This window comes from Bos indicus, chromosome 5, assembly GCF_029378745.1.
Source record: "Bos indicus isolate NIAB-ARS_2022 breed Sahiwal x Tharparkar chromosome 5, NIAB-ARS_B.indTharparkar_mat_pri_1.0, whole genome shotgun sequence".
Lineage (NCBI taxonomy): Eukaryota > Metazoa > Chordata > Mammalia > Artiodactyla > Bovidae > Bos > Bos indicus.
In genome coordinates, this window is record NC_091764.1 from 103091787 (window position 1) to 103109240 (window position 17454).

A 17454-nucleotide genomic window follows, 5' to 3' on the forward strand; every position below is an offset into this window, starting at 1 on the left:
TCCACCAACCTGGCCTGTATGCTGGCTTTTTAGCGGTTAGCAGCCGGACCCCTCACACATACCTTTCGGTTACATGGTCACAAGGAGATAGGTTTTGAATGTGCCATTTTCTTCAGTTGAGGGAAAAAATAATTCAGCAAAATTATTTCTTACCCAAAGGTGAAGAATTTAATTAACTACATGAAGAACTAAATCCAGGAATCAGATTTGTTCTGGAAATCAAGAAGAAACAGAAGAGGTTTGGAAAGTACATGCTGCTTTTTCATTAGTACAGGATTGGTGGAATGTAAAAATAAGATGAAAGATGATGAACTGACTAACTCAGAGCAAAGGAGAGCTGTTTAAGGATGAAGGTCAAGATGCTCAGAGACAAAAATGGGGAAATGGAAGCACCACTGTCAGCACAGACTGATGTAAAGGGAGGAGGAGCTGCACCAGGTGTGGATGCTCTTAAGCAGAAGTTTAGGTCTAGTTGTTGGTCAATCAGTGATGGTGACTAGGAATCAACCAAGCCCCAAAGAGGAATCAAGTTGAGACCTGAGGGAGCAGCTTGGGATGAAGACACAGAAGGAAGAGGAGATCCAGAAAAGTACCTGCTTTATGTGACAGATTTTGTCTTCCTTTCAAGTCTTCAGAATAGGCTCTGTTCTGATGCTGGAACAACTGACTCCCAAATCTCAGAAGGAACACACACATGCATACACACATTCATTACCAACCTGCCAACGTGCTGTGGTCAGTGAGGCTCCACTAGCTTACACATGTACCATGTGGAACACGCAGCTTCTGGGGCAGGAAAGAGAGAAACCGGAGAGTCGCATGGGGTTTTCATGCCTCTACTCAGAAGTGACACAGGTGACAACACCCACATTTCATTGGCCAGAATGAGTCACTGGGAGATAGAAAAACAGCTATTTGATGAATATTACTATTGATGCCACATCCTTGGTAGCAATGCTGTCAGTTGTTTTCTTGCCTTGGTGAAGTTTCTGAGGTACAATTTTGTGCAGAAATTAAATGTCATTAGACCGTCCACAGAATGGGATTTGAAGAAGGCCTTCTGTATCTGGTTCCTTTGTCTGATGTGTCTCTGGCTCCTTACTCCACTTCTGTCTGTGCTGAGTGGGAGTAGTCAGATTCGTGTCTCCCATGTCCCCACCACCCTCCCCACTCAGTATCACTAACTGCAGGGTGATTTTCAGCATTTGTTTATACATTCATTTCTTTCTTTACCCACTATTTGTTAAGCTCTCTCTATGTGTCTTTACTTGACTTTAAAGAGATATTGAAGAGTAAGACACAATACTTCCTCTCAAGAAGCCCCCACTTTAGAGACAGTGAGCAAGGTTTTACAGATTAAATAAACACAGCAGTAATTTTGAGCTGGAGGAAATAAAAAGAGTTCACAGAGGTGACAACTCTGTGCTTTTAAAAACAAGAGAAGATTTATGAATTTTCTTTCTGTAATGGGCTTAAAAGTGTGTCCTCTAGAACTGAAATATACATAAATGTAGTATTCTCTATATTTATCACCGATTTCATCTTGTGCACTAGCAAGGGATGTTTGTGTGGACTGAAATTTCCATGAAGTTCACACAGACTCTCCCATTTAAAATTTATCCCTCAACTTAGCTCGGGTTCATGGTAATAACTGTCTTGTCATTTCTAGTTCAAGCTCCCTGCTGAGACTGGTTTTCCTCTCTTTCAGGAGGCATCTTCTTGTCTCTCCTCCCACAGGTGGTGCCTGGGGTGGGAGGGCTTCTTTCTGACAGCAGCAAGGAATACCCTTTGTCTGCATGCTCTCCACTTAGAATCTGCTTGTCTTTGATTTCTTAGCTTTGATCTGCTCTTGTCTCTGGGTATCTGGTGTTGCACTATGGAGGAGTGAATGAGGCCAATTCAGTGCCACGCTCTGTTCGACGTTTCTGGTTATAGACTGTAACGGGCTGAACAGAGATGATGGGCTGGACCTCAGCCTGCTCATGACCTTGCTCTTTCCTTCATGCTCTTGTGATGAAGTGGTCTTTGGTAAAGGAGTCTTTACTAACCTTGGTCCCATCCATGCAAGGAACACAGATGGTGAAGGGGTCTCCAATGCTTTGGTTTAACAACTCAGTTAAATTTTTCCTTTAGAGTTGTATACTTCTTTTTTAATTTAAAAATATTTTGTATTTTAGTCTGTCTGATTGGTCCTGAGGAAATTTTCCTCAAGCAAGCAGGTTTAATTATTAACTTTCCTAGCAAAGAGATTACTGAACCTCTAACCACCATTTTCTCATGGTGATTTGGGGATAATAATGCTACATGTTGTATTGCTTCACAATCCATAAGGACAAACAGTTAGCCTAAGTAAAAGAACAAGATTCTTTCTGCTCTTTACTTCTGTATTTCTAATTCAACATAGAAGATGTTTAAATTTTTTTGTAACAAAATTTCTTCCTGTTACAGTTGTGTGTGGTTTGAATTGAAAATATGCCAAATGATAAATACTTAAACATCCTGACCACTTGGCCGTATCTGATTAAGACCAGAACAGGAGGCTTCATGGTCTTCACCTGTCAGTGTTCTGTGGTTTGTCTTCTTTATCTTCAGATATACAAAGAAATTTGCAGCGTTTATACATGTTTAGAACTGGCTGTCTCAGCACTGCTCTTGTACTGGGGCTAGGTTGTTTCTAGTTATTGAAATTTACTGCATTCATTGCAGAAAGGTGTTGAAGTGAACCATATATAGCTCATACCATTTAACAGTATTGAAATATCATTAAAACAAATGATGCAGCTTGCATTGTGCTGTTACATCCTCACAACAAATTAAATTATTTCTCAAAAGATTTCTTTTTGATTGAAATGATTTGTGTAAAATACCAGGCTGACATTCATTCATTCAGGTATACAAGAGACATCATTACGATTTTTAGTTAGCCAAACACTGGGGATATGGAGGTGAATTAGACACAAAATGTTTTACAAAAAGTATATTCGAGTTTATAAGGTAAAATGATTAAGTAAACAACTTAATTCACAAAAGCTCACCAATGGTAAGGTCGAGGTTCTTGAGCAGTTACATGGGGCACAGAGAGAAGGAGTGATGTGTGGAAGACTCACAACTCTGATTGGCACCAATGACCATCACAGCATGTGGTTCCTGGGAGAGTTCTGACAGCCTCAGTCAAGGCTCCAGGTCACAGAATTGAATTCCTGTTCTAGAGTCCTGGGATTCCTGGGATGAGATGGTGGGAGATGCCCTAACACTGCTTCTCTACTACTACTACATGTGTAAGTATGTGTGTTAGCCACTCAGCTGTGACCAACTCATTGCGACTCTATGGACTGTAGCCCCTCCAGGCTCCTCTGTCCATGGGATTTCCCAGGAAAGAATACCAAAGTGGGTTGTCATTTCCTTCTCCAGAGAATCTTCCTGACCCAGGGATCGAACTCAGATCTCCTGCATTGCAGGCAGATTCTTTATCATCTGAGCCATCAGGAAAGCAAGTTAACAGTAGTACATACTACTACTACTATGCACTACTGCTGTTGCCTGGAGAGTTCCATGGACAGAGGAACCTGGCATGGGTTCGCAAGGCGTTGGCCACGACTGAGCACATCAGCATCAGCACATGTACTACTGTTAACTAGTGTTGTAATATCACATGCTAATGCCAACTCACCTAATCCTCACCAAAATCAGTCGTCTTGGTGGGATCATCACCCTCCTTTTACTAATCAGAGAGTGTAAGAACCCTGTTCAAGGCCTGCACTTGGCATGTGGCTAAACTGTGAGTCAAGACCAGGCAGTCTGGCTCCCGAGCCTGTTTTCCTGACCCTGTACTGCACTCTCTCATGTTCATTGTGGACACAGCTGGGTTAGTGTCCTCCCTAAAACTTTCCTCCTTCAAATCTTTGATGAGATTGGATACTGAGATTTCTTTATGTGTCAGAAAGATGTAGCTTCATCCGAGGGTGAGTTGGTCCATGTTGACCCTGCACCCCCAGCTCTGGGGTACAGGGTGCTGTGGGGACAGGCTGCCAGCCCTGAGTTTGCTGCTCCTTATAGCCCATCCCTTTCTATAAAGGGTCTGGAGCTGCCAACAGCATCTTACCTGTGAGATCTCCATCCCAAGTTGAGACCATGTGTACCTGGTTCACTAAATGCATCTCTGTGTCATCCTGTGGGAGGGATGACTGGATCTCAGGAAGCACGTCCTATGTTCTCCCTGTCTGGCTGGTGGTTTCTGGTGATGGTGTGGACTCCACAACTGGGTAAGGAATGATGACTCTGGGCCCAGAGGGAGTAGAGCATCAATTCTAAGTGACTGAGCAGATCCTGGTCTTACTTCAGCAACTGAGTGTAAATTTTGGTTTTGATATTTATAGTAAGTTTTTATCATTAACATGTTAAAGGTCCAGATATAGAAGGAGATGGGGTCAGGTACAGTCATGGGGCTTGAGTGTGAGAGGACCAGATGACAAGGAAGTGATACTTAAATCAATAATGGGTAAATATTAGCATATTTAGAGGAAGAAAAGCATGTGTTCAACTGTCTTTTTTCCCATCTCAAGTATGAAGAACAGGCATGGCGGGACAGAGAAGCTGTGTCTGCTGACTGGGATGAGGGGTCCCTCTTGTGGGGGATGTGGCAGGGCTGTGGACTAATCTGCAGCTGCCCTCAGTGTTGGCCCTACTGAGACCTTAAGGTGGGCCATGAGTGGCTCTTGAAGCTGTCTCTGAGCTCCGGTGGGGACCCTGGGGTCTGTGTGTCACAGATGCTTCCTTCCACGTCTGTGCTGAAAAGATGGAGTCAGGGTGAGGGGGCCTCAGGGTGGGGTTGTGTGGACCATAGGGCTTCATCATGGGAATCTTGAGCCTGAGGCAGCATGAGGAAAGGGGGCAGCACATTAGTGACCTTGAATTTCGATGGGGAAGCTCTATCTTGCATTACTTACGGCCCTTCTCAGTCTCTCTATTCATCCCTGGGGTACCTTCTGGGGGAGCATCTGGGACTTCTCTGATGAGTGGAAACAGAACAAAGCAGCAATGGCTACACTGGACATCATCCCTTCTGCTTGGATCTGTCCCCTCAACCCGCCTGGGATTCCATTCTTGCTGCCACCTTTCCTCTTAAATGCAGAACAGAGGAGGTGGGTTCATTGGTGGTTTCAGGCAGCATGAACCCCTTTCTCTTCTCTGCTTCACTCACCCCTTCTTTGCCCCCTGCCTGCAGCTATCATGTAGGAGACTTTCTATTTCCCCATCTCTCTGGAGGTGTTCCCCTTAAATTATATTCTGTGTCTTCTTTAGTTATGGTTTTATAATACAAAAGTATTCTGAATCTTATCAAACCATACTCTCAGCATATAAAGGGGGTACATGTGAAGTTTAGAAAACTTTAGTCTTTCTAAAGTATAATTTTCTTCTTGTTTTTGTTGTTTAGTCACTTAGTCGTGCCCAACTCATTTCGACACGATGGACTGTAGCTGCCCAGGCCATTCTGTCCGTGGAATTGTCCTGGCAAGAATACTGGAGTGGGTTGCCATTTCCTTCTCCAGGGGATCTTCCCGACCCAGGGATTGAATCCATGTCTCTTGCTTTGTAGGCGGATTCTTTACTGCTGAGCCATCAGTGAAGCCCCATGTTTTCTTCTAGAGATCCCTGCTCCTATTTTGGTGGGCTAGAGTTGAATGATGACTCCTACTTTCTTTTTGTTTCCTTTAATAGCAATCTCTTCCTCTCTGTCAGCATTATTTAGTGACTAGCTGAAAGAGATACTTCACATAAAATGAAATGCATTAAAGGGAAAGGGATTTAACACGTCTGAATGTCCCTATAGGGAACCCGCCTGCCAATGCAGGAGAAGCAGATTTGATCCTTGAGTCAGAAAGATCCCTTTAGAAGGAAATGGTAACCCCCTCCAGTATTCAAGCCTGGGAAATCCATTGGACAGAGGAGGCTGGCAAGCTACAGTGCAGGGGTTTCAAAGAGTCAGACAGGACTGAGCATGCAGGCACATGCTCCAGGACCAAGTGTCCAGATCATTCTGAGAAGGGGAAAAACCCTGCAATCTCATCTGCCCAACTTGATGGGTCTCACTTCATGGCTTCACAGTCACCTGTGAATTCCAGTACTCCTGGTCCTCATTTTCTGCTGACCTGATAAATACTCTTGTGTTTCAAGACTTCTTGTAGTTCTCTGCTTCCACCCTGAGCTCAGTGCTGGGGAAGATCAATGCTCGATTCTACAAAAGTTATTCTCCACCGGTCAACAGATCCCACACCCAGACCCTGTGAGATCTCAAGTCTGCAGATATTGACCAGGGTGATCAGGGGAGAGAAAGGCACTCATGATTTTTGATGAACTGTTTCTACCCCAGTCCCAGTGGTGGGACCCAGCTCTCAGGACTACGGAAGCAGGAAGTCAAAGGACCGTGTTGCTCATATAAGGAGATGTTGAAGATTCAGAAGCTCATTGGTGTCTGAGCTTCAGAAAGGGGCAGATGCAGCCTCTGATAGTGCCTGAAATGGTAAAAGGTGTCGCTATTGGCTCTCAGGAGGGAGGGTATAATGGGAGGTCTATATAGACCCCAGTTGGCACCCTGACGCCTCCTCACAGGCTGATCCTGCAGCTGGGACTGTGACCCTGAGGACGTGGGGTCAGGATGGCTCTGGGCAGACACCTCTCCCTGCGGGGACTCTGTGTCCTCCTCCTTGGCACCATGGTGGGTGGTCAAGGTAAGAGCTGCCCCTCTGTCCTGGTTCACAGCAGGGGAGAGGACACCTTGATGAAGGGAAAGGTGTCTGGAGTTGTGGAACCTGGCCTCAGTGTTTCTGACCAAAAAAGAACCATGCTGATGTGAATACTGGTTCCTCTCCTATGGTGGGGTGGGGGGAGGTGTCCATTGGTCATAACGGCAGATTTTACAGAGCCGTGAGGTTTTGTCTGGATCGAGCTGGGTCAGCCTAAGTGTCCTCCATGGTCTCTCTTGTTTTCAGGGAGCTTCTAGGAGTCCCAGTGGCTCTCAGTGTGTGGAAGGTCCAGTGACTGAGCTCAGCTGGGACTCTGGGCTGTTCCCACACGCTCCACATGCCTGGTGTGTGAGCACCGCCCCTGAGTCGCTGTGTTTCCTGTGTCTTCGCTCCTGTAGGCTCTGTGATTGTGTGTGTGTATGTGTGTGTATGTGTGCAGGTGAGGAGTGCGTGAGGGTGTGTGTGTGTGAGGGTATGAAGAGTGTGTGTGTGAGTGTGTGTATGTGTGAGGGTGTATGTGGGTGTGAAGAGTGTATGTGTTTGTGGAGTGTGTGAGGAGTGTGCAAGTGATGTATTAAGGTGTGTGAGGAGTATGTGTGGGTGAGTGTGGGTGAGTGAGGGTGAGTGAGGAGTGTGTGAGTAGTGTGTGAGGCTGTGTGTGTGTGTGTGTGTGTGTGTGTGAGGGGAGGTGGAGCCTGTCTGTGTGAGAGGAACAGAGCTGCTGAGCAGGGAGTGAGTCCGTTGGTCTGTGAAGCACATGGGGTGTCCACAGGGCTGGGTGTCATGGCCGCTGCATGTAACTGGATCAGAGATAATCATACACCTGCCTGCCTCTCTCTGGCTCCTCTCCCCCATCTCTCCGGCTCCCCTCTGCTTGTTGCCATGTCTGCCTAGCACTGGGCTCTGTGAGAGGCTCTGCCTGCTGGCCTCACCTGTTCCCACCAGGTGTCCATTAGGGAGCAGAGAAGACTGCATCCAGGAGAGGGGACCTCTTGTCTGTTCAGTTCAGTTCAGTTCAGTCGCTCACTGATGTCTGACTCTGCGATCCCATGGACCGCAGCACTCCAGGCCTTCCTGTCCATCACCAACTCCCGGAGTCTACCCAAACTCATGTCCATTGAGTCGGTGATGCCATCCAACCATCTCATCCTCTGTCGTCCCCTTCTCCTCCCACCTTCTCTCTTTCCCAGCTTCAGGGTCTTTACAGATGTGTCAGCTCTTCACATCAGGTGGCTAAAATATTGGAGTTTCAGCTTCCACATCAGTCCTTCCAATGAACGACTTGTCCCTCTGTTTGTAAAGATCAGTTGATGTGCAGCCCCACATGTATAAGTTCCCAAGTCCCTGCCCCGGTCCCCGTGACTCATTTCCTGATGTGCTGGGGGCCTGGGATGGTCCTTTCCCCTCCCAGGATCTGCTGTGACTCTGTAGGGAGCACTTTCTCTCATGCCCTCTCTTGTCCCTCCCTCCCTGGGAGCTGCTTTCCACTGAGTGAGAGTGGAGTATGTTATCAATCCTTCTTCATGGTCTGCAAGGTTTCTTTGGACAAATCCGCTGATATCCTTATGGGAGTTCTCTTGGGTGACAGATTTTTTTCTTCTCTTTAGACTTTCAGAATTCTCTCTTTCTCTTTGCATTTGAACAGTTTACTCTGTGAGTCTTGGATAAGGTTGTTTTGGATTGAAATTTTGGGGTGACTTATTAACTTCTTGAACTTAGATGTCCAGATCTTTCCCCATGTTTGGAAATTTGCAGCCTGTCTTTCTTTCTTTTTTTTTTTTTTTTTAAGTATATAGACTTTTATTGAGTATCTATAATGTGTTAGTCACTATATTTGGCTCTTTATTTTTTATTTTATTTTTTTAAATTTTATTTTACTTTTAAACTTTACATAATTGTATTAGTTTTGCCAAATATCAAAATGAATCTGCCACAGGTATACATGTGTTCCCCATCCTGAAACCTCCTCCCTCGTCCCTCCCCATACCATCCCTCTGGGTCATCCCAGTGCACTAGCCCCAAGCATCCAGTATCTTGCATCGAACCTGGTTATAATTATTTATTTTTGGCTGTGCTAGGTCTCCTTGTTGCATGCGGGCTTTCTCTAGCTGTGGTAAGCAGGGGCTACTCTTTGCTGCAGTGCACAGAATTCTCACTGCAGTGGCTTCTCTTGCTGGAGACCACAGGCTCTAGGTGCACACGTTTCAGCAGCTGTGGCACACTGGCTTAGTTGCTCTGCGGCATGTGGAATCTTCCTGGACCAGGGATTGAACCCATGTCCCCTACATTGGCAGGTGGATTCTTAACCACTACACCTCTAGGGAAGTCCTCAGACCTTAATTCTTTTCTCCTTCACTTCTTCTGCTATGACTCCGGTCCATACACTGTTTCTCTTTATAGGGTCTTTATATATAGGCTTTCTATATTCCTTTCATTCTCTTTTGGCTCCTCTATTTGGATGCTTTCAACTAGTCTTTCTTCTAACACATTGATTCTTTTTTCTTTTTCTTTCCCTTGGTCAAGTCTGTTGTTGAATCTCTGTGCTGAATTCTTCAGTTTCCTCATTGTATTGTGCCTGTTAAGTCGCCTCAGTCGTGTCTGACTCTTTGTGACCCTATGGACTGTAGCCCACCAGGATGCTCTGTCCATAGGATTCTCCAGGCAAGAATACTGAAGTGGGTTGCCATGCACTCCTCCAGGGGATCTTCCGGACCCAGTCATCAAACCCGAGTCTCTTACATTTCCTGCACTTGCAGACAGGTTCTTTACCACTAGTGCCACCTGGGAAGCCCATTCATTTATTATTCAGCTTCAAAATATCTGGTTGAAGAATTGAAAAATTGAAAGTCACTCAGTCATGTTTGACTCTTTGTACACAGTCCATGGAATTCTCCAGGCCTTACTGGAGTGGGTAGTCTTTCCCTTCTCCAGGGGGTCTTCCCAACCCAAGGATCAAACCCAGGTCTCCAGCATTGCAGACTGATTCTTTACCAGGTGAGCCACAAGAGAAGACTGGAGTGGGTAGCCTATTCCTTCTCCAGCAGATATTCCTGATGCAGGATTTGAACCGGGGTCTCCTGCATTGCAGGTGGATTCTTTACCAACTGAGCTATCAAAGAATCACAAAATATCTGGTTAGTTCTTTTTTTTTTTTTTTTAATAGAGTCTTCTGATGCTGGGAAAGATTGAAGGTGGGAGGAGAAGGGGATGACAGAGCATGAGATGCTTGCATGGCATCACTGACTGAATGGATATGAGTCTGAGTAAACTCCATGAGTTGGTGATGGACAGGGAGGCCTGGCATACTGTAGTCCATGGGGTCTCAAAGAATCAGACATGACTGAGCGACTGAACGGAACTGAACTGAACACTGGTAATGTCTCCATCTATGATGTTCCTACTAATGAACTCTTTTCTATATGCAGAAACCAGAGTCATCTTATGACTTAATCACTAAAGTGACATCTGATCACTTTCCTCAAATTCCATTTGTTAGATGCATGTTACTAGGTACATTGGAGTGTGGAATTACACAAAGACATGAACACAAGATGGCAGGAATAAGCAGGACATTTTAGAGCCCATTACCCCAGCTCTCTGTTCCTGAGCTGGATGAGATGCTTCCTATGGACAGGAAAGGAGAAGGAGGATTCCTCCCTGGATCCCAGGCCATGAGCTGCAACTGAGATGGAGAAGCTGGGCCCTAGTAGCCTTGGGAGCATCTACAGGGAGGGCAGCATCCAGAGTCTCTGGAGGCCTGTCCTCGATGGTGTCCCTGGAGCTGGTTCTACAGGCTCCTGAGAAATACTTGGTGCCTCCCTTCCTGCTCGGTGTTCAGTGATGGCACATTGGGGGCTTAGAGTTGGCCACGCTGGGAATGTTTATACCACAGAAGTCAGGACATACTATATCCCATGCACTGTTTTGCTTTTCAAAGGGCTAATGTTTTAAATATTATACCACTCTAAGTCTCCTAAAATCTTTCCTGTCGTGTGTCTCTTTTGCAGCTCTGGAGCTGAGGCTGAAGGATGGAGCCCACCACTGTGAGGGGAGAGTGGAAGTGAAGCACCAAGGAGAATGGGGCACAGTGAATGATGTGAAATGGAGCTTGAAGGATGCATCTGTAGTGTGCAGACAGCTGGGGTGTGGAGCTGCCATTGGTTTTCCTGGAGGGGCTTATTTTGGGCCAGGACTTGGCCCCATTTGGCTTTTGTATACTTCATGTGATGGGACAGAGTCAACTGTCAGTGACTGTAGGCATTCTAATATTATAGACTATCGTAATGATAGCTATTCCCACGACTGGGATGCTGGAGTAGTCTGCTCAGGTAAGTCCTGTCTGGTTTGTGTGGGGATCTCTAGCAGGAAAAGCCTCTGTCTTATTACCAGAATGATTTGAGATTACGGATACAGCCTTTAGAACATACTTGGGTTAAGGGTCTTTGTGATGTGTCACAGGAGGCAGAGGTGAGGTCAAAAGTTTCATACAGATTAGCTTCTGGATTCGACCTCTGTGACACAGTCTTAGCATGGTAATTGTTCTGTATTCTTTGACATAATGGTCAGTAGGGTGTGGCTACATTGATGGGAGGGTGGTGTCATAGGAGAGTTGTAGGCAACAAGGTTTATTATCCTCATTGGTCCTAAAAGTCAGAGTCACCACACTCCATCAGGTTGATATGTGGGTGATGTGCCAATAGAACAGGCTCAGCTAAGCAATGGTGACCCCACAAGGGCATGTGAAGACCCATGGACAAGTGACCATACCCGAAGTCATGGTGCAGTTACACAAGGAAAAGCTGTGAGAGAAATTCAGTGGTGCATTTAAATGTCCCTAGGTCACAGTCAGAGGAGGCCAGAAGTGGCACTTGTAGCAGGGAAAATCTCATCACAATGGTGTACCTGATGAATCGAGTGGGGAGCTCACACCACATTTGCAGGGATGTTGAGGGAGCAGGAAAATGAAGTCTTGAAGTTTACAACACAGTAGCTGAAGTGCATCATGTATAGGAGGCAGTGAAGCTGAGAGTTCATAGGGTTCTCAAGGCAAGAATACTGAAGTGGTCTGCCTTTCCTTCTCCAGTGGACCACGTCTTGTCAGAACTCTCCACTAAGACCCGTCTCTCTTGGGTGGCCCTACATGGCATGGCTCATAGTTTCATTGAGTTAGACAAGGCTGTGGTCCATGAACTATGAACTTCCAGATATTCAAGCTGGATTTAGTAAAGACAGAGGAACCAGAGGTCAAATTGCCAACATCTGTTTGATCACTGAAAATGCAAGAGAGTTCCAGAAAAACATTTACTTGTACTTTATTGACTATGCCAAAGCCTTAAACTGTGTGGATCACAACAAACTGGAACATTCTTCAAGAAATGGGAATACAAGACCATCTGACCTGCATCCTGAGAAATCTGTATGTAGGTTAAGAAGCAACAGTTAGAACTGGACATGGAACAAAAGACTGGTTCCAAATCGGGGAAGGAGTACGTCAAGGCTGTATATTGTCACCCTGCTTATTTAACTTACATGCAGAGTACATCATGAGAAATGTTGGACTGGATGAAGCACAAGTTGGAATCAAGATTGTCAGGAGAAATATCAGTAACCTTAGATGCAGATTCCATCACACTTAGGGCCGAAAGCAAAGAACTAAAGAGCCTCTTGATGAAAGTGAAAGAGGAGAGTGAAAAATTTGGCTTAAAACTCAACATTCAGAAACTAAGATCATAGCATCTGGTCCCATCATTTCCTTGCAAATAGATGGGGAAACAGTGGAAATAGTGACAGACTTTTTTTTTTTTTTGGCTCCAAAATTACTGCAGGTGGTGACTGCAGCCATGAAATTAAAAGACACTTGCTCCTTGGAAGAAAAGCTATGACCAACCTAGACAGCATATTAAAAAGCAGAGACATTTCTTTGCCAAAAAAGATGGGTCTAGTCAAAGCTATGGTTTTTCCAGTAGTCCTGTATGAATGTGAGAGTTGGACTATAAAGAAAGCTGAGGGCCAAAGAATTGATGCTTTTGAACTGTGGTGCTGGAGAAGACTCTTGAGAGTCCCTTGGACTGCAAGGAGATCCAACCAGTCCCTCCTAAAGGAAATCAGTCCTGGGTGTTCATTGGAAGGACTGATGCTGAAGCTGAAACTCCAGGACTTTGGCCACCTCATGTGAAGAACCAACTCATTGGAAAAGACCCTGATGCTGGGAAAGATTGAAGGTGGGAGGAGAAAGGGATGACAGAGGATGAGGTGGTTGAATGGCATCACCGACTGAATGGACATGAATTAGAGTAAACCCCGGGAGTTGGTGATGGGCAGGGAGACCTGGCATGGTGCAGTCCATGGTGTTGCAAAGAGTCAGACATGACTGAGGAACTGAACTGAACTGAATTGAAGCTAAGAGGACCTGATGTGACTCCTAAGAAGTACTCAGTTCTACCTAAGTGTGTTTGACCTATGCCAAGGTGGATGCAGGAAAGACAGCAGTGAAACTAGGGTGTGAATGGGTGCTCACAGTGTTTGGCAGAGATCCTTCTAGTTGTTATCACAATTGCAGATTGGATGTCCAGGTTATTAATCACATCAGAACAACTGGACTGGAGGAAGATATTGTCAGTTATCACAGTGAATTCCCTAAGGTAGAAGGCTGGTCTTAGGATAGTACCACCCCATCTAATGGGATGGTGGGACAGGGGAGCCCTGAAGACATCTGCAGTAGGTCCTTATCAGCCACAGCCAATCAGCTCTTGTGTGTTTATGTACAGGAAGATCATTGGAAAAGTAATCATTTCTAATCTCACCTTCAGCAGATCTTTGATGATTCTAGTTGATGCCCTTAAGGAAACAATTCTTTTCCTTTTTAAAAAGTACTTTATTGAGGTATGCCTGACATACAAAACTGCTTGATAAGTATGCATTTGTGAGACCACTACAGCACTTATGTCATAAATCTATTCATCTCTTCAAAATGTTTTCTTCCATTCTCTTTATCATTTTTATAAAAATAATTATTTTCAAGGTGAATTTGAATTTTAGTTAGAAACTTTTGTTTTAAACAAATCTGTTTTCTGGCATCTCAGGTAACCTTCCTCATTGTCACAATGTCATAATCATGGTTCCAACTGAAGATAAATTTGTGGAAATACTACAGGTGTCTCTACCATATTTTGATAAAACAGCATCTGAGTGAAAATGGAGTGTGTGATGTTGAAACTTTATGTGAAATTAGAACTCTCAATGTTATCCTAAGAATACTGATGTCTTGTTATTAATTCCAGTTAAGATATACTTAGAAGTATAGAATTGGAAGTGCTCTGATATTTAACAAAAGTCTGTCTAGTCAAGGCTATGGTTTTCCAGTGGTCATGTATGGATGCGAGAGTTGGACTGTGAAGAAAGCAGAGGGCCGAATAATTGAAGCTTTTTAACTGTGGTGTTGGAGAAAACTCTTGAGAGTCCCTTGGACTGCAAGGAGATCCAACCAGTCCATTCTAAAGGAGATCAGTCCTGGGTGTTTATTGGAAAGACTGATGCTAAAGCTGAAACTCCAATACTTTGGCCACCTCATGTGAAGAGTTGACTCGTTGGAAAAAACTCTGATGCTGGGAGGGATTGGGGGCAGGGGGAGAAGGGGATGACAGAGGATGAAATGGCTGGATGGCATCACTGACTCGATGGATATGAGTTTGAGGGAACTCTGAGAGTTGGTGATGGACAGGAAGGCCTGGCATGCTGCGATTCATGGGGTTGCAAAGAGTCGGACATGACTGAGTGACTGAACTGAACTGAACTGACCTAATATTTAAATCCTGATTGTGGTTTGTACACCCTGACTACCATTGCTCTAACTTAGACTCTCACACTTTTATGAACAGTTCCAGGTTCCTTCTATTTCTCTTTTTGTCACTAGTTTCCTCTTCCTGGTCTGTTTTTTTTCTGTATTTTCAGACATATTTTAATGATGTGAAGATAAGTCAAAGTGGTGGTGATGTAGCAGAAATAAGATTAGAATAGCATGTATTTTCATTATTTTAACCAAAACTCCTGGAGTTTCTTCTGCTCAACCTTAGGAGTCAGGTATGGAAGAGAAATTTCAGCCTCAGTAGTGGATTGCCGGAAGTGAAGTACTGTGTTTAGGATAAATCTAGTGTGGAAACAATGACCAGAGGAGAATGTAGAGAAGCTTGTTTGAAATAATGAGGAGATTTCATGGAGTTCAGGTGGAAGATCTGGGAGGGAACACACAAATTGTGAAGGACTGTGGTGCAAGTGCTCCAAGTTCCTTCAGTCCTGTCCTACTCTTTGTGACCCCATGGACCATAGGATTCTCCAGGCACGAATACTGGAGTGAGTTGCCATTTCTTTCTCCAGGGGATCTTCCTCACCCAGGGATCAAACCTGGGTCTCCCTGCATTGCAGGCAGAGTCTTGATTATCTTCTGAGCCACCAGGGACTACAGTACTGAAGTGCAAAATGGTGAGGGGATGAAGATGCAAGGATTGCAGGAGGGGAGGGTTGGAAAGATGCAGGTCAACTCCTACATTCACCACAGCCTCTGTGTTACACTTCCTTCCTGCCCTCATTCCTTCCCTCCGTCTCTTCCTTTATCCTGTTGTGGGAGTCATTTCCGAGCTCCGTGGAAGTGCTAGCATTTGTAGCTGGCAGTTTTCTTAGTGGAAAATTTTTATAATATGGATTCTGTTTATTTAACAAATAAGTTTACTCATATTTTTCTCTTTTTTTCTGTATCAGATTTTGGTGAGTTGTGTTTCACAAGCAATGTGTTTTTAAGGACTTGGCCCATTTTACAAAAAATCTTCAAATTAGTAACACTGGTTCATATCTCATATCTTTACATGTTGGGAAGGTCTACAATGATATTCCTCCTTTTGTTACTGGTGCTGTTAATGTGTTCCTCTTTTTTCTTAATTGGTTTGCTAGAAGATTATCGATGTTAATGTTCTTTTTAAAAGAATCACTAATGGACTGTATTGATTTTCTTGATTGTGTATTTGCTTTCTTCTTAATTGATTTCTATGCTCAGTTTTCATTCCTCCTTTTCTGTCATGATTGTGGTTGCTTTTGTAGATTCTTAAGGTGGAGTCTTGGATCATTTTCTTCTGTTTCTATTTTTATTCTAATGTAATCATCAAGGAAGCATCAAGGTTCTAAATTGTCTTCTAAGCATCACTTTATTTTTAACCCACCAGTTTCAATACTATATAATTTCTTTTGTATTTTATTATAATAAAATGTTTCTTTTCTCTGAATGAATTCTTTGTCTTATAGTCTGACTTTGTATGATATTAATTTAGATATTATATAGAGTTTTCTCTGAATTGTGTTTGCATGGTATGTAATTTTTACCTCTTTAATATGTTTCTATGTTTATATTTAAACACATAGAAGTTTGTAGACAGTATATTGTTTTGTCTTATTTTATCTGGTCTGATTATCTTGTTTTTTATTTGGAGTACTTAAATTATTTACAGTTAATATTATTATTGATATAATTGGGTTTAAGTGTACTTGCCTGCTATTTGTTGGAGAAGGCAATGGCAACCCACTCCAGTACTCTTGCCTGGAAAGTCCCATGGACGGAGGAGCCTGTTAGGCTGCAGTCCATGGGGTCCCTAAGAGTCGGACACGGCTGAGCAAATTCACTTTCACTTTTCACTTTTGTACATTGGAGAAGGAAATGGCAACCCACTCCAGTGTTCTTGCCTTGAGAATTCCAGGGACCAGGGAGCCTGGTGGGCTGCCATCTATGGAGTCACACAGAGTCGGACACAACTGAGGTGACTTAGCGGCAGTAGCAGCAGCAGCTGCTATATGTTATATCTTTGTTCTTATTTTAATCTTCGAGTATATTTTATCATTTTAATTTAAATACTGTATTGATTTATTAATTGTATTAGATTTTTAAGTGATTATAATGTTTAATTAAAAAATTTTTAAGTAATTTTTATTTTTTGCTGGCTGGGTCTTCCTTGCTGCATGGGCTTTTCTCTAGTTGTGGAGATCAGAGGCTGCTCTCTAGTTGCAGGCATGAGTTTCTCATTGCAGTGGCCTCTCTTGCTGTAGTGCACAGGCTCTATGGTGCACAAGCTTCAGTAGTCGTGGCCCCTGGGCTCTAGAGTACAGGCTCACTAGTTGTGGTGCACAGGCTTAGTGGCTCCGTGGTATGTGGGATTTTCCTAGACCACGGATTGAACCCACGTCTCCTGCATTGTCAGGAGGAGTCTTCACCACTGAACCACCGGGAAAGCCCAATGTTGAATTATTAATCTTCAATTACATTTTACCTTGAAATGATATTATGTCACAACATGCAATGTCAGTCACTATACTTTTCTTCCACTTTCCTGTTCCTGTCATTGGTGCTGTCGTTGTCATACATTCTATTTATAAATTTGTTATGAATCTTATAGTTTGTTGCTAATATTTTTGCCTTAAATCTTCTAATAGAGGATCAACATTTAGCACAGTCTCTATAGCTTTGAGAGGATCCATGTTTTCATCTGCTGTCATCTCCCTTTAGCTTGAAGAACTTTCTGAGGCAGTTTTGTATAGTGTGTGTCTGGTGGCCTCCAATTCTATCATCTCTCATTTACCTGAAATCATTTTAATTTTCATTCAGTCTTGAAAAGTATTTTCTTGGGTGATTCCATTCTAGGTTAACAAATGCCCAACCCCAATACTTTACATA

The 17454-nt window shown here is 43.9% G+C and overlaps 2 protein-coding genes across 2 annotated transcripts in view; one reads left to right on the forward strand and one right to left on the reverse strand.

Moving 5' to 3' along the window:
* Nucleotides 1-17454, reverse strand: part of LOC139182962 (antigen WC1.1-like) — a gene marked incomplete in the record, with an annotated part of 771738 nt that overhangs the window by 460272 nt on the left and 294012 nt on the right.
* Nucleotides 6605-17454, forward strand: part of LOC109558893 (antigen WC1.1-like) — a 51736-nt gene continuing 40886 nt past the window's right edge. Inside the window, 2 exon segments of the mRNA XM_019960219.2 lie at nt 6605-6728; nt 10751-11071. Coding sequence (XP_019815778.2) covers nt 6656-6728; nt 10751-11071 — 394 coding nt within the window. The 5' untranslated portion in view covers nt 6605-6655.